The 20,961-nt window shown below is 46.8% G+C and overlaps 3 protein-coding genes across 4 annotated transcripts; 1 reads left to right on the top strand and 2 right to left on the bottom strand.

Moving 5' to 3' along the window:
• Nucleotides 1-343: 343 nt before the first annotated feature.
• On the top strand, nucleotides 344-2,727 carry LOC133921119 (1-aminocyclopropane-1-carboxylate oxidase-like). The gene is made up of 3 exons (XM_062365871.1): nucleotides 344-551; nucleotides 880-1,109; nucleotides 1,849-2,727. The coding sequence occupies exons 1-3, from the start codon at nucleotides 435-437 to the stop codon at nucleotides 2,465-2,467; spliced, it is 966 nt and encodes a 321-aa protein (XP_062221855.1). The 5' UTR covers nucleotides 344-434; the 3' UTR covers nucleotides 2,468-2,727.
• A 1,994-nt stretch (nucleotides 2,728-4,721) lies between these two features.
• LOC133921118 (glucan endo-1,3-beta-glucosidase 12-like) lies at nucleotides 4,722-7,643 on the bottom strand. Its single transcript, XM_062365870.1, has 3 exons — nucleotides 7,408-7,643; nucleotides 5,979-7,310; nucleotides 4,722-5,102 (listed from the first exon to the last, which is right to left on the bottom strand). The coding sequence occupies exons 1-3, from the start codon at nucleotides 7,481-7,483 to the stop codon at nucleotides 5,068-5,070; spliced, it is 1,443 nt and encodes a 480-aa protein (XP_062221854.1). The 5' UTR covers nucleotides 7,484-7,643; the 3' UTR covers nucleotides 4,722-5,067.
• Nucleotides 7,644-10,435: 2,792 nt separating this feature from the next.
• On the bottom strand, nucleotides 10,436-16,208 carry LOC133921116 (uncharacterized). 2 transcript variants are annotated; one of them, XM_062365869.1, is made up of 10 exons: nucleotides 15,859-16,207; nucleotides 15,674-15,756; nucleotides 14,285-14,426; nucleotides 13,886-14,173; nucleotides 13,637-13,790; nucleotides 12,618-13,562; nucleotides 12,292-12,527; nucleotides 12,145-12,218; nucleotides 11,415-11,526; nucleotides 10,436-10,921 (listed from the first exon to the last, which is right to left on the bottom strand). In XM_062365869.1, the coding sequence occupies exons 1-10, from the start codon at nucleotides 15,862-15,864 to the stop codon at nucleotides 10,898-10,900; spliced, it is 2,064 nt and encodes a 687-aa protein (XP_062221853.1). In that variant the 5' UTR covers nucleotides 15,865-16,207; the 3' UTR covers nucleotides 10,436-10,897. The 2 variants fall into 2 exon arrangements, with proteins under 2 accessions (XP_062221853.1, XP_062221852.1); XM_062365868.1 differs by having other exon boundaries at nucleotides 12,292-13,562; nucleotides 15,859-16,208.
• Between the last annotated feature and the right edge of the window lie 4,753 nt (nucleotides 16,209-20,961).

The following is a 20,961-nucleotide window of genomic DNA, read 5'->3' as shown; positions in this document are numbered from 1 at the left end:
ACACTTAGGTTAGGTAACAGAATATTAGCAACACTATCATGCAAAAGTATATTATACTTCTCCATCAGGCATCAGGTTGTGGGTTGTATGTATCATTTGATAGAAACGGCGCATCAGGTCGTGAGTAGCAGCAATCTTGACAAGAAGTTGTGTCGATCGGGTAACGGCTCCATTGCGGCGCGCACACGGTGGTCCGATGAGCGCATAGCTGCTGCCCGTCCACACTTCTTTATTTCCACACCACGTACGTTGTTTCCTAATCCGTTTGGCCGACCTAAACATGTATACGTTCCACTGTTCCAGTGCCATTCTAGTAATCTAGCTCAGACCTAGCTTCGTTCCGCGCGCCTATAAATTGAGGAGGTACTCACCGCCTCTGAGTGCACACATACTCCATCAGCGAGAGAGAGAGAGAGAGAGAGAGAGAGAGAGAGATGGCAACACCCACAGTCTCATTCCCGGTGGTCAACATGGAGAAGCTGGAGAGCGAGGAGAAGGGAGCGGCCATGGAGGTCATCCGCGACGCCTGCGAGAACTGGGGCTTCTTCGAGGTGCCACTCACATCGACAATTAACCAACGTACCTTGCGAATAATTTGATCCTAACAGGAAGAAGTCGTGTGTTGTTTATCACCTCTGCAACGCTCTTGTCATCAGTCTATCTCTAGCGCCGTTTCAGAAAAGGAAATAAAGCATTCTGTCTTTAGCTAACAAAAAGTATCAAGATAGATTCTTTCTCTCCATCAACCGATCGACCAATTGATTTCTCGAACCTCAGTTGCTTCGCTCGATCAGAACACCGCTTCTCGTGTTTAGCAGCGAAGCGTGGTTACTCTAGCTAGTGTACTAATTCGGTGCGCGCTATACTGGTTACATGCAGCTTCTGAACCATGGCATCTCGCACGAGCTGATGGACGAGGTGGAGCGGCTGACCAAGGCGCACTACACCAACTGCCGGGAGCACAAGTTCCAGGAGTTCGCGCGGCAGACGCTGGAGGCCGGCGAGAAGGGCGCAGAAGTGAAGGACGTCGACTGGGAGAGCACCTTCTTTGTTCGCCACCTCCCCGTCTCCAACGCCGCCGACCTCCCCGACCTCGACGACCACTACAGGTACGTACATACATGCGCGTCATTAACATTTCTATCAGCATGTGAGCTAGTTACCATCCATTTGGTGAATTAGTCTTTGTTAATTATTTTTTGTTTCCATCTGAAGAAAAAGTTTAAGCCCATGTCATCACGTTTTGACAGAAGTTTCGAAAACCTTTGGGATCATTTCAATTCTTTAATTGGAATATTCTAGGGTTGGGAGTTTAAGTTTACTATACCAGTTTGAACTCAAATAAATCAAACGGATTGGGGCTAGCCTACGAAGCAAGGCTGACGAAGCCCGCCTATTGTGTTAGTCCCAATCAAACACTTTGGCATTCGAAAAAAAAAACCAAACACTTCGGATCCACCTAAGCAAAGTTGTACTGACTTGACTTGCTCTTGTTAAAGAATTAAGTTTCAAGGCTCGTCATAAACAAAATTGCGTCTACTTTAATAGTCATATGTACCGTGGTTAATCGTTATTAATAGTGGATGCCTGACAGATGCTGCAGTTGGGGCCTACATGTCTTTCCTAGCTCTGTACTACTAGTACGGTGGCTCATCTGCAGTGTCAAAAATTTGCACAACAACGTGCACAGATATCATCCATCGAAAACAAAGAAAAACACGCACATATATCAAGTGTGCATCAGAATTCTGTGTAGTACAGTAGCTATCACAAGTCGGGTCACTTTCCAGCAAGTCACAAATCGACGCGCTTGGGATATTCCTTTGAAAGCCTTCCGTGTCGCTGCAGGCAAGTGATGAAGGAATTCGCATCGGAGATAGAGAAGCTGGCGGAGAAACTGCTGGATCTGCTGTGCGAGAACCTGGGCCTGGAGAAGGGGTACCTGAAGAAGGCCTTCGCGGGATCCAAAGGCCCAACGTTCGGCACCAAGGTGAGCGCCTACCCGCCGTGCCCGCGCCAGGACCTCGTCGACGGCCTTCGCGCGCACACCGACGCCGGCGGCATCATCCTGCTGTTCCAGGACGACCAGGTGAGCGGACTCCAGCTGCTCAAGGACGGGGAGTGGGTGGACGTGCCGCCCGTGCGCCACGCCATCGTCGTCAACATCGGCGACCAGCTAGAGGTGATCACCAACGGGCGGTACAAGAGCGTGATGCATCGCGTCCTGACGCGCCCCAACGGGAACCGCATGTCCATTGCGTCGTTCTACAACCCGGGCGGCGACGCCGTCATCTTCCCGGCCCCCGCGCTCCTCGCCGCCGAGGAGGAGCGCGCCGAGAGCGGCGGCGGCCGGCAGACGTACCCGAGGTTCGTGTTCGAGGATTACATGAACCTGTACGTGCGGACCAAGTTCCAGGCCAAGGAGCCCCGGTTCGAGGCCATGAAGTCGCCCATAGCCTCCGCGTAATATCAAGTGCCTTGGCGCGTAGTGGCTGCGTGCATGAGCCGGACATCGTGAGATGCATGCTTGAGCTTGAACAGTGTTGATCTGGTATTGTATACGGTAGATTGCCGGCACTGCACGAGTTTGTATGTGTGTATCGATGCGTGAGGTCTGAGGTGTGGTGTATTGTATCGTATTGCTTGTGTCTCAGATCTATTTGTGCGTATATTTTGCATGAAGTGTGTAACCTCTAAATCTCTAATGTTTGAATAACGCGTACGTGACGAGGAGTTCGTGTGTTACTGTTGCTACTACATCAAGCGAGGACTCCGATGATTAGTAAAAATGTAAAATGAGAGTCATGTTTCCTTTTGGAACTCACGAGTGTTCATGTTTTGGCGCTGAGGTACGTCCTCCACTTAGGAAAAAGGTCATGTGAAACCTGAGGGTCACTTGTAGAAAGGATCAGGCTCAAACGTCATGACATTGCTGCCGAAGCGCATTTGGGCTCTCGATCTTTTTTCTTTCAAAAACCTTTTTGGGCTCTCGATCTGCCGCGCATGTCATCTAGCAAGCCCAAACCCACGAAACCATTTCGATCGATTACACGGATCCGACCCAACTCTTTGTTCGGACCGATCTGAAGTACTACGAGAAACAAACCCAACAGAGCCCACCAAAGAATCCATGCACCTCGAGAGGCTCGGGCTCCCTAGAAAAGAAACCGAGCACTCGCACTCGCACTCGCTCGACCAATCCCCACCATGCCGGTGCCGCCCGGGCACGGAATTCACAGCGGATGATGGCAGATCTCTCGCCACGATCGGTGAAATCATTGGGCCAATATTCCCTTCTCGGCTTCGCCTCCGGTGGTCCAGCCGGACTGCCGACTCCAATTGGCAGCACGCGGAGAGGAGCCGGCAGAGGTCGGAACCGGAGCCCGCCCGCCCGGAGGGCCCCTACCCATCGGGTCATCACCCGCGGTGGGGTGCCGGTGGCCAGTGGATCCACCCCATGTGATTCCAAGCCGTGGCCACGGAGGCGCCGAGCGGGCGAGAACTACCGGCACGCGGCACTGGTACGTGCCAAGAGAATTCGGGTAACGTGTGCCGTGGTGGCAGCACATGCGTACAACGGAGTGTGGAGGACTAGAGATCACTGTGCAAACTTGGATCGAGCCCAAAATTCCAACTGCGTCCAGTATCACGCCAGTACTAGTTGCTGCTAACCAACAAATAAAGGTGGAGCTTTTCTTGAGATCAACGACTTAAACCACTCTTGGATCTATCCAAGATTTTAACAAAATATGGTTAAGAAAAATGTAAAAGCAACGTTGCTTTGTGAAATTGAGCTTTTGAAAGCAGCTCATCTCAAGATTTATCCTTTTGAAGGTTCTGTAGTCAAAGTGCTCGCCAAACAAGATTAGACAACTAGCAAAACCACGAGAGGAGGATTAAAGGAGTAGGGACACTGCACGAGGTTTTAAGAAGTAGGGTGTGTTTAGTTCAGGGATAAGAGGAGATCATCTTTGTTTTTGTGGTAGTTGATTCAGTATCAACAGAGGATGAAATGATTCTCAGAAGAGAATATATCCTCAAATCCGGGATGAGACTATCCTAAAAAATTTAACGGACAAAGTGATCCCCATTCGCACAGAGTCTTCGGCTCACCTCCCAGAGTCTGGACCGATCTTTTAGTTGGCCAAATTACTTTAAAAATCACTTATTCTTTCCTCTTTTATAAATTCAAAAGGTTGACTTTTAAAGCTCTAAAATCATACTAAATTTTATGCTCACAGAATAAATAACGTAGAACTAATTTAACTGGTTCCAACTACAAATCTCTTACAAATTTTAAATGAATTTTTTTCAAATTTAACTACTTTTATACTTAACTTGAATTAGGGCATAAATTTAATTTCAAAAAATCAGGAAAATTTCATAAATATTCATTTAAACTAATATACTAATTTTTAAAATTATTGACAACTCTTAAGTTACATAAAAAAAATTAATGTTTAGTATGTGCTACGTATATACAGAGATCCTAAACTCAGCAACTCTAAAAGATGATCATATCCAACTTATCCACCCTTATCCTAAAAAAAATAATCCCATCTCACTTCATCCCTGAACCCAAAAAAAAACTTATTTCATCCTTCTAACCAAATAAAAAAACCATCACATTACTGAAAACAGAAATAGTACTATCACATCCTAACACATCTTTAATCTACATTGGCGTCCGAGCCTGGCACCATTTCCGGTAGACAAACATGAGACGATGATGGTTGGACAAGAGTCTAAACCAATCACTCAAGACAAGGCACAGTGGGTCACATGGGCGCAAAGGCTAAATTAATCTATACTAATCAGCTTATAATAGTTGTTGCATAGTTACAGAGACTAAACAAAGATATTCCCCATTAGCCAAAGCTGCAAAATGAAGACAGACAGCTACAGTAATGTTCTACGTACGCTGCATTACTGCAATGCAGCAGGAGTCAAAGCTGCAGCGCAGCAGCAGTAAAGAAATGCTCAGAGGCAGCAAAGGTTCCAACATCTCTTCCTCTAGACTGACTGGGCTGCGGTGAGGCCTTAGCGAATGGCGACCGTTGCTTCGGTTCAGACCGTCGATGGGAGGTCGCACTTGCCCATCTCTGTAAACAATGCAGCAAAAGCCCAATGAGATCACAGGTTAAAGCACAATCGACCCTAAAAAACTACACATTATCCGTATCACACACTCCCATCATGTGAACATGAAGACTCCAAAAAAAATGCAGTAGGGTACAAACTACGAGCTCCAAAAAGGCACCAGAAGTGGCAATCAGTCTAGCAGCACGCTCTGCGACATCGAGACATGGCATGCGTCACCATGAAGGAAGGGAGGACCGTAGGACGGAGGAAGGAGTAAAGAACACAGGACGGGTCATATCACGTCGAGCTACGAGCCGCACAGGCCCATCTTGTCACAGTCATAATTGCACTTGTGCTAACAAAGTAGCAGGCCTCTGAACCTGAGCAGCAGCAGCTCAGACCCAGTGACAACAGCTCGGATCCAATGCAGACTTAAACACGGCCTTAAACAATAGCTCGGATCCAATGCAGACTTAATCTCGCAGTACAGATTTGGTCACAGAGCAGCAGTAACGGTTGCCGCAGTTGCAAACTTGCAATGGACCGCAGCACGCTGTGTACTGTGCTGCTTGCTTTCCAGATGTGGTTCAACTGGACAAGACAGCCTGTGGGGTGGTAAAGACCGAGAACAATTTCCCGTACGCAAGGCAACTTTCATTTGATTTGAACTGTGGCCCGTCCGTCTATCTGTAAATCACCATGTGGTCGGGTAAAGGTCGTGTACTGCTACTAGTCATCATTTAAGTGTGTGTGCAATGTTCCTACGTTTTGCTTTGTAATTGAACGTTTTCGTGGAGCACATTTGCAAGAATGGTACTAGAAGTAAAATGAATCACGAGCAAGAAGCGATTTTTAGCTGAGTAGAAAATGGCACGAGGAGCTGAGAGGCGACTCACTTGGTGCCTGGTTGACGACGTAGGCGGCGCCGGCGAAGTCGCAGGTGCCGATGGACCGGCCCTTGCGCTGGTAGTAGTTGTTGAAGGCGTAGGAGGCGTGCGCCGCCATGGTGTTCGGCTCGAAGCACGCCGCGCCGGGCTGGATGGCCTTGCAGTCCGCGCCCCCGGGGCCGCACGCGTAGTCCAGCGCCGCCTGCAGCCGCTCCTCACCGGCCATCGCGTTCGCCACGCACCACGCCTCCCCCGTTGTGGTCGCCTTCACCCCGCCGCCGGTCGGGGCGCTGCCGCTACCGGGCCCGCCGTTATCCTGCCACCCGAGGCCGCCGTTGCTCTTGCTGCCGCCGCCACCGAGGACGAAGTCGACGTCGTACACCTTCTGCTGGTTCGGGTAGAACACGCCGTAGTTACGCTCGGAGGTCGGCCCGGGCTTCTGGTTCTCGTTGAAGAGCGCGAAGAGGTACACGTCCATGTCAGCGTCGGGGCGGCGCGGGGTGCCGGCGTTGCCGGAGAGCACGCGGCGCACCAGGTTGCCGTTGTACGCGGCGGCGTTGGCGGCCGCGGCGCCGGTCTCCTTGGCGTCACCCTTGGACGGCCACCCGGTCTCCGACACCACCACGTGCACGCCATTGTAGTTGCCCAGCTTGCTCACCGCCGTGAACACGGCGTCGAGCTGGGCGTCGAGGAGGCTGTAATACTTGAGGCCGCTCCCAGGGTCGAGCACGCCGTCGTTGGGGCGGAACAGCGCGTAGTCGAGGGAGATGACGTCCGCACTGGCGGAGTAGGCGAAGAACGGGTAGGCATTCATCATCACGTATGAGCCGGTCTGCGCCAAGAAGTCGAGCATGGGCTTCATGACGGCCTGCGCGAGGTCCTCACGGAACGCACCCGCGGAGGGCGGGTACGACGACGCGAGGGCGGTGAGCGCGATGGGGGACGACACTTTCACGGCCTTGTCCAGGTTCAACCTGGTGAGCGCGGCGTGCACGTTGGTCATGGCCGGGACGAGCTGCGCCGTGGCGTTCTTGTCCGTGGCGAACACCTCGTTGCCCACGGCGATGCCCTGGATCTGCGTGGCCGGGTAGTACGCCGCCACGTTGCGGCGCACCCACGCGAGCGCGTAGGACGCGCGCGAGGCCGCCGCGGCGAGCTGCTCGTTGGGCAGCGCGACCACCACCTTGATGCCGGTGTTGGCCAGCGCGCGCAGCACGGTCGGCTCGGTGTCGTAAAGCTTCACCTGCGTGATGCCCTGCTGCTTGAGCAGCTGCACCACCGCCGACGGGTTCGGCAGGTTGTTCGCCACCCTGCCGTAGTTCACGCCCACCGTCCCGGCCTCTGCAACCGGAACAAAACCACAACGTCAGTCACTAAACCGCCACCGGCATTGCATTGTTACTAAAACACCAACTTTTCACGCTCCGATTGTGGTTACCTGCCGGGCGAACGAGGAGCAGCGGCAATGCTGCGGCGAGGAGGATGGCCACGAGGAGGTGACGTGGGAGCGCCATGCTCTGCTGCGGCGGGGAGAGGCAGAGCAAGACGGCGCTGAGGTGAGCGGACGAGTGGGGGATTTATTGCCGGCGAACTCGAGGCGCTGTCAAGCGGGACAGCGCGCGCGTTTGGGGTGAGAAGTGGCGGGTATGTTGGGTCGCTGGTGGGAGAGCGCGGGGAGCAGCCGCTCGCGGCGACCGTTGTTTGCTGCGCGCCGGGGCCCGCTCAACGTACGGCCGTTTCGGCTGGGGTGTGTGGTGGTTAGTGGCTAGTCAATGTGGTTGCTGTGGAGTGATAATTGAGACTGACAGTAGTTGTTGCTCATCTCAACGGCTCGATATCTTTTGCTCTTTTTTTCCTTTTCTTGTCCGCTGAAAAGTTCTTTTTCCCGCATGTGTTTTAGTTCAAGATCATTTTGGAGCGGTGGCCATGGACGACACAGCTAGCGTACCAACTCAGCCTCGCCTCCGGTTGCCGACTTTGGCGCCGTTGCAAGAACACTGCCGCCACAAAGATTATTAGCACTGCAGGTAGCCGAAACCTTGCTGTGTTTCACAGAAAGTTGGCGCAGCTGAAATCAAGTGGGTGGTTGGTAAAAGCTAGGCAAAGCGAGATGGACAAAAGGGGAGGGAAACCTCTCAGCTTCGGTTACTTGTTTTACACCATGGTCGCAATTACGATCCAAGGGCAAGAGTACATGGGGATCGAGCGTGCGGTACAGGAAAAGGGAGCGCCTTTTCGGTGAAGAGATGGAGGGGCTCATAACAATGGACAGCCACGCATGCCATGGTAGGTAGGAGTAGATCGAAGTAGGAGCAGGAGTAGGACTGTGTAGTGTAGTGTAGTCATGGCCGAGACGAAAAACATGTCAACGCGGTGGAAACAACACATTGCCAAGGTCGTCCAAAGTCCACGCTAGACAGCTTTTGTCACAACCAGCATTGTGACACAGCTGGTCACAAAAAGGTCCGAATTTTTCAAACGAACCATGCATGGTTCATACTCGTTGCATAGGCGACCTTGTGGGCTGTGTATGTACGTGATAAGTAACGTACGCGCTACGCAGCGTCACGCTGTTCGTGCTCCTCTTGCTTGTTCTTTACGTGAGCTATGTTTCTCGTCTGCAAACCATTTCGATCAGGTAAAGAAAAAGGATCGATTTCGTGCAGGACAGGTTTCAAAGGCGCTTTACCGCTGTCTACAGGTGTGGCATTAATGTAGAGTTGATTTTTTGGTGAAAAATGATTAGGTTGCTAAAAGCGTTTTTCTGAGATAAATTTTATTGAGAAAATGATTTTATGAGGAAGTGAATCAAAAGTTGATTTTTTAGTTCTCATCCCCTAGTTTCATTTTAGAAATTATTCTTATGAAATTACTTTAAAGCTAAAAACTACAAACAAACTCTTAGTTGAACACTTGCTCAGAGGAGCAATTCACCGGGTAAATGCAGTGCCTAGTATATATCTTGCATGCAGCGAGTCCAGTAACTCCGGATTAAATAAACGATTATCATTCCTGCATGTGCATGGTGTTATACATCATTGCACGGGATTGATGGCGTTAAGCTTCGTCACACATGACCTGTCACTCACTCGTCCAAGAACAAGCCACTCAGTTCGAGAAAAAAAGATATCAAACCCCTCGCGCTGCCGCTCAGTACTCAGTGCCGCAGATGTACGTGGCATGGTGATTCTGATCACAACTCCAACATCATCAGTGTCACCCATAATCTAGAGCATTTCAGTCTCTGCGGCATTTCTGTCGGTGTGATTGGAGATTTCACTCTCTTGCGCGGAAAATTAGGTCGGGGAGGGTAAAATGCGAGCATTCTCGGTCACTCTGCGTCATCCTGGGACCACCCTGATCGATGATTGATGCTTAGATTATGTACTGCGCCTGCGGCTCGATCGGGGGCAGCAGTGCGACAACCATGAAGGGTCGAGAGAGTGTGTTCATGTGAACCCAAGCTTTATTGCGCAGTGGACACCTCAGTACCTCTCACAGTCACATTGCAGTGCAGTGAGCTCCCACTCTGTTTGTCACTCATGACCCGATTGGAAAGCCAGGACATTAGCTCAGCCCTCTTATTTAGGTCGCGCTTGTTTTGTTCTGGTCATAGATTCTAGCCCTTAAAAGCCAAAACAAAAATAAACAGTCATCATATAAAGCTGATTCTTACAATTTACGATTCACGTTATATTGCAAAATCTCATAATTCATACTATGATTTAAACTCTTAGACGAAGACAAACAAGACCTTAGCACCCTATTAGATCAACAGATTCTGACTCTTAGACGAAGACGTACCACAAATCTGAGACTTTCTATTTACAATGCAGCTGGTTATACTGCCTTCAGAAAAATTAACGGCAACAGATTTTCACGCGACATCTCTTGATAAAAATGCAAAATTATCAGGCATTGGCATTCAGGGTTCACTAAAAGATTTTCGTTCAAATATCTCTCAGAGGTGAAACTGTGTGTTTCCCCTCATCACCACCAGGCTAAAAAATGGGGAATCAAGCCTAGATCTGGCACTGTTGCACACACGGATCAGTCTACTAACCCCACATGCCCGTGGGTGATGCCGCAGCACGCAGCATGCCCATGACTATGTGCAGCTGGGCGATACATGACGCAGAAGAAGAATCGACGATATCTGGGTAAAGGGAAATGATAAAGTGATCAAGCTGAGCTAGCTGATTTAAAACAACTCACTCCTCCAGATTCCCGTCTCTTTCATATTGTGGCAATGGTAACACTGAAGTGGAAGAAGGCCAAGTAGTGCAGAGGACGAATTGGAGAATAGGTTCATGTGTGATGCTGGGAGCCTAGGAGATGAAAGTGACAATGACAGACTGACATACCGATGAATAACAGAAAGGACTTCTGGAATATGCAGAGTCTGCTAGACTGCTAGTGCCAATTTCACATGTACAATAATAATGCTGCTGTGTGCCAGATCAGTATAAGATGAAAGAATTGCACATCTTTGTCAAGGAAGCTGAACATTGAACACATACTCGAGACATACATACATTACAAAATTGTTGTTCAGAGGAACATTACAGGAGGATATGCACAAGCCTACTTTACAAGCTAATGTACAACGAACAACAGTAAAAAGATCCGCGTATGTACAGTTGTAGTGTTTTGCTTCACTGCTTGCCGGTACTCGGTACAAAAAGAAACAGCTGGTTAGAGCTATGTAACGAAACTTTCAGCGTTGAAGTACGAGTCATGTACATGATTCTTCCATTGTCATCTTGTTATGAAGGCCCGACCGAGTAGAAATTTTACTAGCTACTGATTGTTCTATCTCTGTCTCCATATTTTTTTTGGCTTATACTGTAATCTTTTTTGCCTTCTAAAGGATTTACCCTGAATTAGCTTGTTACTTGCTAATGTTAACCTGCCAGCTAAATCCACTGTTATCCCATCTTAGTTTTCCTTCTCTGCACAAAAAACATACCACAAACACATTTACAAATGTGAAACAAAAGAAAAAGAAAAGTCGATAGAGAAAATACAAATGCCAATCCATCTCTAGCTTTTATTTAGAATGGAGATGATAGAATATACAAGCATTTAAGTAACAATCCATGTTACAGTAGAGAAGGAATCTGGCTGAATTTTTATTTCATACTACATGTGCGTAAAACTACAGTCAAACTTGCTTATACAGCCTGATCGTGATTCACAGTCAAACTTGCTTATACAGCCTGATCGTGATTCTAGAGTAATTCAAACCAGCATGATATCGTTACTAAATAATTTTCTTATTTTGGAAGAAACTATAGACTTAAATGGAAAGGAGTGTCTTGGGTTATCACAATAAATATGAATAATGCCAATTCTGAGGTGACTTCATGCTCTTTTATCATGAACATTCTTGAATAAACACAAGAGCAAGAGTCTGTTGAAGCATAGAATGTCAGAAGTACTTACAGGATGATTATGACTGGGATACTTCCGAGCTACATCACGAGAGGTGGTATGTCGTGCACCCGTTAAGACATGCGATAGGCGTTGGAGAAATACTTGAATGTGATTGTAAATGCTGCAGCATGCAGTAGTGGTTAGCACCTAGCATTATAGAAGTTACAATGGAAGCTAACTTCAGGAGAAACATGATTTTGTAATTCCTTTTGGGCCACTTAACCGTGGTACAGAAGGGGAAAAGTCACTTAGGCCAACTCCAGAGGAGTTGCTTTCCGGTGCTACAGTGATTTTGCCGATCGATCTTGCCCCGCATCCGACCTACTGCAGATGTTGTTTTCGGTGCTACAATGATGCGGGATCGAATCGGCAGGGACAGAGGAACGGCATATTTGTGGACGGAATGGAGCTACGGCAATACTTTTCACAGAAGATGACTGTGGACCGAAAAAGAGATATAAAGTAATATAAGGTAGGAAAAAGGGTAACTGTTGGAAATGAAAAAAATAGAGAGTATTGTAATTGTGTTAGGGGATGCTGTAATAGTATTGGGATGAATTTTTAGAGTGTTTGCTGGAGATAGCCTTAAACAGCCAAGTCTGCACAAATTGACACAAAATACAAGGCATTTTGAAGGACAAATTTGGCAATAACAGTAAAACTGATGATTCTTTATCATTTAATATTTTTCTGATCTTACTAAACTGTAGCACTGCATAGATGTGGGATGCAAAATTACCTGAGCCGGTGCCTATTACATGTTGAAAAGAAGGCAACAAAACCGTACAAAATGCTCCGGATTGCACGGAAAATCTGAAAAGAGTCAAAGTAAGTTTCACAGATATTTTAATGTATTTTTTTGGTCATGTCAAAAAAATTCTGAAACCTGATATAGAAGATCTTTCCAGAGTGAACCCCAAATGCTAGTTTCAGTAAGCCCAGGTGAGCTGGGTACAGATCCAACTTGATATAATGCACTTAATGTTGACCAGGTCTGCCTTAGAACACTGACAATATCAACAAAAAGGTCTGCTACAAAACTTAATAGCCCAACAACAAGTCGGAAAGGTGCAACTAGTATTTCTCCAAGGAGCCAAATTACAGGGTACAGAATTGAATTTACTGGTGTGAACAAAAAAATATAGAAAGGCATCAGAATCAAAACATAGAGGAAATGAAAATAGATGATGTGAGAGGTTACATCAATCATACCAATGTGAAGCATAGTACTGAAGATAAACCAAAATGGCCAGATAATCATCTGCACTGTACCGATAACTACACTCCATGATGTCTCCAGTGATGCCATGACAACTGAACTCAGATATCCTGCTGCCTCGGCACAAAGGCTCCACATTGGCAGGGTAAATTCAAAAAACTCCAAAATTGGTCCCAAAATTGGCTTTGTCAGAACACTAAGAGCAGACTTAGCAGCATTCACAATCTTAAGAGACCATGTAAAAGCCAGCTGGAAATTATGCAGAAAAAGCATAGTTCCCAGATACTTAAGTCTTGATATCATTTCCCACGTTTCTATCCAATCAAATAAAGGGCCAAACAATCTTGAGGCAGTTGCCTTCAACATGGGGACATTCTTGTAGAGATCATAAAATCCTATAAGAACAGTAATTATTGACATCAAGACATACAATGCTCTGGCGAGAGGGCACATCCATGGGCGATATATCTTGCAGAACACTGGATATGACTGAAGAAAGATGACCCATGAAGGAAGGCCATACTCAAGTAAGGTTAACAGTCTCACATCAGATAGTATAGCTTCTTTCAGTCTGAATGGGAGGTCATGATCATTGAAGCGGAAACAGATCAGTACATCCGTATATGTAGTAGGCTCCAACAGCAGCTTAGCACTCTCATTATCACTGCCACATGATGAACATAACGATGATGAATATCTTGGTGAGGTCACAATTTCTGAGTATGATTCTTCAGACATACTACTTCCGGCATCAGATTTTGTTATTTTTCTCCTCTTGTAAGGTCCAGAGCAAGGTGGTGGTGTGTAAGATGAGCCTGCGGTACTTGATGACTCTCTGATGCATTGAACATGACCAGAATCATCATTATCACTAGCTAAACTCTCGTTGTCCCATTCAGGTGTTAAGAAATCGTGCTGAGCATCATAAAACACATCACCTGTACAGTAAGCATATAAGTGGTTTGCAACTAGAAGCTATGAAGAAGAGATGGATAATCATTCATGTCTTTACCGTCAGAAGAGATGCCGTTCAGGTAGTCTTGTAAGAGCTGGCATTCAGAGTGATTTCCTGAGAACCAAGAAGTGATTAGTGATGAAGCTTGATTGACACTTTCAAATTCCCATCTCTTCATTATTTTAGATTCCACAGCCATTGATGTATCAGTCTACAATGATACCAAAAGAAATGAGTATGTGCCTTCCCTTTAAAGTCATCTATGCCATCCCTAAGTGTATGATTATCAACATTAATACACAGCACCTGAAGTTCATTCAAATAGTTGATGCCACGCACATCAGCCCAATCTACCTCAAAAATGATAAAACCATATAAAGTTTGATGCAGCTCCCTGTTCAGTAGGCGAGAATCTTTCAACTTATTTACTTGAAGCTTCTTTTCCCGCATGGCCTCATCGATCAAGGAATACCATCTTGAAGATTTATTCCACAAATGGGGAGCAGATATTGGGCCTTCTGAGAATACAAGCTTTACACCAGTCTCATCTTGCTTCCTCCTAGTTCTAGTGTTCGCGAAAGGGGAAAGTCTCGACTGGGGCACAAATTAGCATGAATCAGTTTGTAACAGTGTGATGCGGTGAAATTTAAGCAAGAAAGAGATAATGCCATAGGCAAAGGGGTGCATAAAGCAGTAAAAAAGGACCTTGGTAACCATCAGCTGCCATAGGTGAGCAGGTTTTGTGTCTTGATCTAGCAACCATGGGCGGTTGTCGAGCAATATAAAAAACTTCTTGGTATCAGGGCACAAAAATATAGTCAGTTCTGCAAGATATGACTGTAAATCCCTGCATATAAAAATAAAGCAAAATTTGTTTAGTTGTATCTGATGAAGGAGTTCATTACAGATGGAAATCAAAATTTACTATTGCATACATATATCGACGGGTCACCAGATGAATGTGAAAATTGTGTGCCAAAAACAGATTCTAGAATGCACGAGCTAGGATAAACAGTAGCAGATGACAAAAATAATCATTGAGATATCAAGACCCAAAAACTAAAGATGTAAATGAAACTGCAAAATGGTTAAGGGCACCGTTGTGCGCGGTTTTCTACAACATGCAGATCCATGAGCATACTTTTGAAGGGATCACAATCACAGCATTAATTCTCGTTTGTTAACACTGGCGCAAGATGGGGAAAAGCATATCAAAACAGTCAATTGTGAAGATATCTTGAACCGGAAATCTTTTCAAACATTCTGTCCTTCAGTCTGGAGCTCTCAAGGTCAAATATGAATGAAAGAAATGAAAGTTTCGGATATGCACAAAATGCAAATGCTGATCAATCTACGGGAAGGAAGATGACATGCAACTTAGACGCCAAGGGGGATTTCGCTGGGATCATGGGATTGCATATGAGTTTTACTACTAATAAATTCCGTGGATGTACATGTTGAGATATTGGACGGCTCCAGTGCAGTGTTGATCCTATACCTTTACACTTCAGTCTTTGGTAGAAAATTTTGATCATCTGTTACCTCAAATAGCAATATTTCCAACAGTGGATTTCCTTTTCATATGACTGCCTGGTAACTGCCATAACAGTGGAATCCCATTGAAGTATTTAGCAGGAAAAACATTTAGAGAAGACAATTCAACAACCCACTCCCCGTTTGTGATAGTTCCGAAAACAGTATGTTAGAATTTTCTTCTCCAACCAATACAGACAAGCAAGTGCTTTCTTTGAGGTTCATGCCAGTTTCACTGCCAGAACTAGTGATAAATTGCATTTTAAAAAGAACAAATTATGAATTGCGTGCACCTATATCCCTCACTGAATTTTGCTCTTCCATGTCATGTAATATTATCCACACAAACAACATATCCCACTACATCAAAACGACACCACATTGCGAACTTGTCAATGTTGTAAAGCAGCTCGATTTGCGAGAAAAAATCGGCAACCACACGCCATTCCATTCCAACGCACCAACACGTCGCCGGCAGCCGGCAGTCACATTGGGGTCAAACGAGCAACAATCGCACGGAAAAAATTCCTGTACACGGGACCAAACCACCAGAAAACTTACCCGATTTGCAAGCTGGTAAGCGGGAAGAAATGCCGCTTCTCGCCGCGCCGCACCATCTCGCCACCACGTCGTCCTTCCCCACCCTGAGAAACGCCAAATTTCCGAGTCAAACGGCAGATCAGACGCCGGAGACTCCAAATCCAAAGGCGAATCGAGCAAAAACGGATAGGTTCCTCATCAAATACCTGCATCGAGGTCAGCGGCGTCCTCCCATGGCGTCGTGCTTATTCGCATGCCAAGGTGACCAGAGCCCAGACCCCGGAGTAAATGCCCGCGCGCGGGCGGTAAAGAGACCGCCGGCCTCCCGTTTCCCTTCCCCCCACCTCCTACGCGAGCGGCACCAGTCACCAATGGCTCCCTAGACACCACCACCTCGGTTTCCACCGCGCGGTCAGGTGCTCCGCCGGGGCCGCGGAAGGTAGGAGACCGGAGGCGGCGACCCGATCGCGACACGGCGCCCCCGCGGGAGAAGGCAGGCAGCCAACAACCTACGGCTTGCGCGGCCGTCAGAGATATACGGTGCGGCCGTGGCAACCTTCGCTTTGCTTTGGGTAACTGCGCCCGAGGCGGTTCGGATATTTTGCTACTCATGACATGTGGGGACGGTTGCGTGGGTCCTACGTGTCAGGGTGCTCCGATTTCTTAACGGAGGCGGGTGCGTTCGACGTGGGCCCGCTTTGCTGCTGGTGGGCCCGGGGAGAATGCTCGTCCGCCCCACAAGACAGCGTGTTGCGCCTCCACACTGTCGTCATCTCGTTTGGCATATGTGCTTGCCGCGCGTCTGAAGCAAAGGGAAGCTACGTGCTCTGCTGCTGAGCCAGTGACGTGTGGGTCCATTTGCGTGGTGACCACCTGTCAGTAACAATAGATGGATCGACGGGAAGTGATATAAATCCGCTGTTGGCAGTCCGGGATCGTATGCGTCTTCGAGCCCTGAAGTCATCAGTGTGCAGGTTCTGATATCTTGACTCGTGTCGTAACCGTTTCGAGATGGGAGTTTCGGCAGAGGACGTGGGTGCGTGGTGTTCGGAATACCAGGGGGGCACGCAAGTCGACGGAACGGCGTGCGCGTGATCCTCCAGCATCGTGTATTGGATTTGTTGCGGGCGAAATTATTGGCGTGCACATGCTACTCTTGTTCAGAAGGAATCATTGATCGTGGATCTAATTAGAGTATCTCTAAAAGATTTTTTAAATAGTTTCTTATAGTCAAATATAAGGGTTTTTATTAAAACTCGTATTTAATAGCCTTTCTATCCCACTTTCTATCCTTAGAGCCTAAAAATACCTCTCTGACTCTCTACTTTTGAGGAACGCCTCTGGCTCTCAAAACGCTATCAACCCCCTCTCCAAACACCTCATCTTCGTCCTCTCGTCGTAGTCGTTGGTCGGCGTGTCACCAACGGTGGGCCTCGCCCTCGGTCTCTCTATCGCGCGTGGCGGAGAGCGCTCCCCGTCCACCAAACTGAACCACGCACCGAGGCGACCTCACTTTCATGCACAGCGATATCGGATGTTGATACCTTCGCATGTACAATGCGACCTATTTTCATGACTATAAATAGAGAGAAAAGTAAGGTCGTTGGTTTTTCACCCAGTCTCCTTTCTTTCTCCCTACACGCCCAGTAGAACTCGTAGAGCTTGAAGTTATAGCCTTCACTCCATCGTCATCTCCCAAACCCGGTCTAGAAAGTGAAGAGATATGATTTCTCACCCCCAAGGACCCTCACCATGGTTCCTCCAGTAGTCATCATTATTTCTTCTAACGAGGAGGAATCGATCGAAAGGCCTATGAGGATAAAGAATGGAATGTACGTCGAAAGTTGTAGATCTTTCACCCACCACCTTTGGTATGTCCTTAACGTCGACGCCGCGAAACAAGCGACACAGGAGTCGGCAACATGAGCCACGCAGGAGGGAGATGAAGATGGTGGTGATCTTGATGAGATCATCAACCAGGTCACCGACAAGGTCTTCGGCGATGGAACCCCCAAACCTCCAGTGGTAGAGAAAGTGCGGTCATCTTCTCCATCGATAACCGCCAGATCATCTTTTCGCACTGCAGAGGGACACTCGGCATCATCAATGTCGGTCAACAACTCCAGCAGGGTCTTTACCTCGGCCACTCTCCCTAGCCCTTACGCTAGCCGGTGTCCGGTCCTTAGCGCGATCAGCTACCACTCGGGGATGAGTATAGAAGGTTCCTTGACTCATTCAAGAGGGAGTAGAACCTGTAATGTTTGCAAGAGCTAGGTGAATACTTTATATCAACTTTGCACTAGTCAAGCAGGTTAGACGGAAAAGAAAAGGTATTTAATCGAGTAGTTAATTGAATCAAATGTAACTGACTTACCTGCAATTTACCTTTTCGATGAATGAAACTTTCAAACTTGGTCGATATTCCATGGGTGTTCGAGTATCTCACAGTTTAAAGTAGACAGCTGCACTGATTCAGGTTGGGTAACCTCGACCACTATATAGGGTCCTTCGCACTTAGGTGATAACTTATGACGTCTATCCTGTTTCTGCATCTTTCATAGAATAAGATCCCCAACAGTGATTTTTCTGGGCTGGATCTTTCAACTATGATACCTACGCAATACTTGTTGATACTTAGCCGCTCGAATAGATGCTTGATCACAATACTCCTTGAGTAAATTGATAACGTCTGCTCGTAACTGCTTTTACCCTTCCTTCGAGTAACTTTTCACTCGCGATGATCCGAATTGCAACTCAGTCAGGAGCACTACATCTGCTCCATAAACTAAGAAGAACATAGTTTCATCGATGGTCTTGTTAGTCGAAGTACGAAAGGTCCATAATACCGAGGGAAGTTCTTTCACCCAGCATTTCGAGTAAGCCTTTAGCCTGTTGAAGACCCGAGTTTTGATGTCTTGCAAGACTATACCATTAGCACACTCAACTTGACCGTCACTTTGTGGGTGAGCTACTAAGGCAAAACAGGTTTTGAAGCTATATTCTTCACAAAAAACGCAGTGAAGGTCCCACCTCTGAACTGGCTACCATTATCTGTAATTATCCGATGAGAAATACCGAATCGAATAATTATGCTCCTCATGAACTTCTTAGCCGTTTCGGTGGTTATATTCCCACGGGTTCGGCCTCGATCCCCTTAGTGAACATGTTGATAACCACAAATAGGAACTTATAACCACCTTGGGTCATTTAAAATGGTCCCAAAATATCTAAGCCCCAGATAGAGAAAAGCCAAGAAAGTGGAGTTTATTTGCAGAGCTTGGACCGATCGAGTGGTCTGCATTCCAAAAATTGCAGTTCTCGCACTTTTTGACCAGCTCGAAAGCATTCTGGAAGGCAGTCAGCTAATACAATTCTTGTCAAAAAGCTTTTTCGACCAAGGTGATGTAAAACGCATGATTACCACACATGCCTCTATGGATATCGAGTAATATTTTATTGTTCTCTTCCTATGTTATGCACTTCATCAAGATTTTGTTACTCCCCTTTCGGTAAAGCTTGTCATTTACCAAAGCATAGAGCCTGGACTTATGAGCATTTTTCTCTGCAGACGCATCATCATCAGGGATGTCTCAACCTTCGAGATAGACTTGGTACAAAATCATGCAAGTCATTTCGCGTTCGAGTAGTTCAGCATCCGTGTCTGCGGGTTCTGCCATGTTGACTGGACCAGATTGCTGGTCAAGTTGGATAGCATCCGTTCACTGAACTGTCGGGATAGATGGTTTGAGAAGTTTCTCAATGAAGACACCTATGGGTACCGGAGCTCAGGAAGAAGCGAGTCTAGCAAGTTCATCCGCACCGGAGTTGTCGCTCCGCCTGATGTTTGTTACTTCTAACCCTTTGAACTTTTGCTCGAGCTTTTGCACCTTGTTTAGGTAAGCTTTCATGTTATCGTCCGAGCACTGGTACTACTTTTATTCTTGGTTTACGACTAGCTGTGAGTCCTCTTTCATGATAAATCATCCGATTCCAAGTGATTCAGCTATGTGGAGCCTGTTTACCAGTCCCTCATATTCTACTACATTATTAGAAGCTTTAAAATGTAATTGAACAACGTACATGAGTTTATCGCCCCTTGGAGATTTAAGTACAATACCAGCCCCGAGCCTTGAAGCGTGAGAGATCCATCGAAAAAGAGCGTCCAGTGGTCTTTGGCCACACTTGGTCTTGTTTCTTCAATGCTTGTCCATTCGACGGTTAATTCCGCTAGTACTCCTGACTTCACACTTGTGTGTGGTATATATACTATGTCGAACTCATTGGACTCGACCACTCATTGCGCGATTCGTCTAGTAGCCTTCCTATTGCGTATTACATTCTTCAATGGATACGTCATCACGATGGTGATCTTGCGCGCTTGAAAATAGTATCATGGCTTCTGGGAAGACATCAACATATAACAATTTTTGCACTTGTGGGTATCGTAGCTTAGCGTCGTGTAGGACTTTGCTCATATAGTAAATAGGTTTATGGACCTTAGCCTTTTTCTCGGGGTTTCCCGTTCGACCACCAGAACCATGCTTACAACTTGCTACAATGTACAAAAAGAGCTCTTCTTTTTTATGTCCTAAAAGGCGCGCTCCGCTTCTTCCGTCCACTCGAATCAGTCGTGTTTCTTCAGCAGATTGAAGAAATGCATGCCTCACTCGCCTATCCTAGAGATGAATCGACTAAGAGCTGCAATGCATCATGTTAATTTTTGAATTTTTTTCAGTGTTCGAGGTGACCACATCTGGTTAGAGCCTTAATTTTGCTCAGATTAGCCTCAATACCTCGACTTGACACCAAGAACTCGAGAAGCTTGTTGGAAAGAACATCGAACGTGCATTTTTCAGGATTAAGCATCATACGATACTTTATGAGGGTGTCAGATGTTTCCTTGAGATCGACGATCAATGCATCTTCGTTTCTGGACTTGACTACAATATCATTGATATACACTTCTACATCTCGCACAATTAGGGGTTGTAAGCAGTTCTGAATACATCATTGATAAGTAACACTAATGTTTTTTAAACTGAAAGACATCTTTATATAGCAGAATACACCAAAAGGTGTGGTAAAAACAGTTTTCTACTTATCCTCTGTTCTCATGCTGATTTGGTGATACCCTAAATAGGCATCTAGAAATATAGTAATGCGCAACCTACCGTGGAGTCGATGATCCGGTCGATACGAGGAAGAGGGAAAGGATCCTTGGGACATACTTTATTGAGGTCAGTGAAGTCGACGCACATTCTCCACATGCCATTGGCTTTCTTGACGAGGACAGGATTTGCGAGCCATGT

Source organism: Phragmites australis, chromosome 6 (genome assembly GCF_958298935.1).
Source record: "Phragmites australis chromosome 6, lpPhrAust1.1, whole genome shotgun sequence".
In the NCBI taxonomy this organism is placed as follows: domain Eukaryota; kingdom Viridiplantae; phylum Streptophyta; class Magnoliopsida; order Poales; family Poaceae; genus Phragmites; species Phragmites australis.
This window is presented reverse-complemented; position numbering and strand designations above follow the sequence as displayed.

What these genes read in the sequence shown, in the direction of transcription:
- LOC133921119 (XM_062365871.1), top strand. Translation starts at nt 435, where the DNA reads ATGGCAACACCCACAGTCTCATTCCCGGTGGTCAACATGGAGAAGCTG. An exon ending in AGAACTGGGGCTTCTTCGAG is followed by an intron (nt 552 to 879) that starts GTGCCACTCACA and finishes GGTTACATGCAG; the next exon opens with CTTCTGAACCATGGCATCTC. An exon ending in GACCTCGACGACCACTACAG is followed by an intron (nt 1,110 to 1,848) that starts GTACGTACATAC and finishes GTGTCGCTGCAG; the next exon opens with GCAAGTGATGAAGGAATTCG.
- LOC133921118 (XM_062365870.1), bottom strand. Translation starts at nt 7,483, where the DNA reads ATGGCGCTCCCACGTCACCTCCTCGTGGCCATCCTCCTCGCCGCAGCA. An exon ending in GCTCCTCGTTCGCCCGGCAG is followed by an intron (nt 7,311 to 7,407) that starts GTAACCACAATC and finishes TTCCGGTTGCAG; the next exon opens with AGGCCGGGACGGTGGGCGTG. An exon ending in CGTCGTCAACCAGGCACCAA is followed by an intron (nt 5,103 to 5,978) that starts GTGAGTCGCCTC and finishes CATTGTTTACAG; the next exon opens with AGATGGGCAAGTGCGACCTC.
- LOC133921116 (XM_062365868.1), bottom strand. An exon ending in GGCAGCTGATGGTTACCAAG is followed by an intron (nt 14,174 to 14,284) that starts GTCCTTTTTTAC and finishes TTTGTGCCCCAG; the next exon opens with TCGAGACTTTCCCCTTTCGC. An exon ending in GGAAAGATCTTCTATATCAG is followed by an intron (nt 12,219 to 12,291) that starts GTTTCAGAATTT and finishes GACTCTTTTCAG; the next exon opens with ATTTTCCGTGCAATCCGGAG.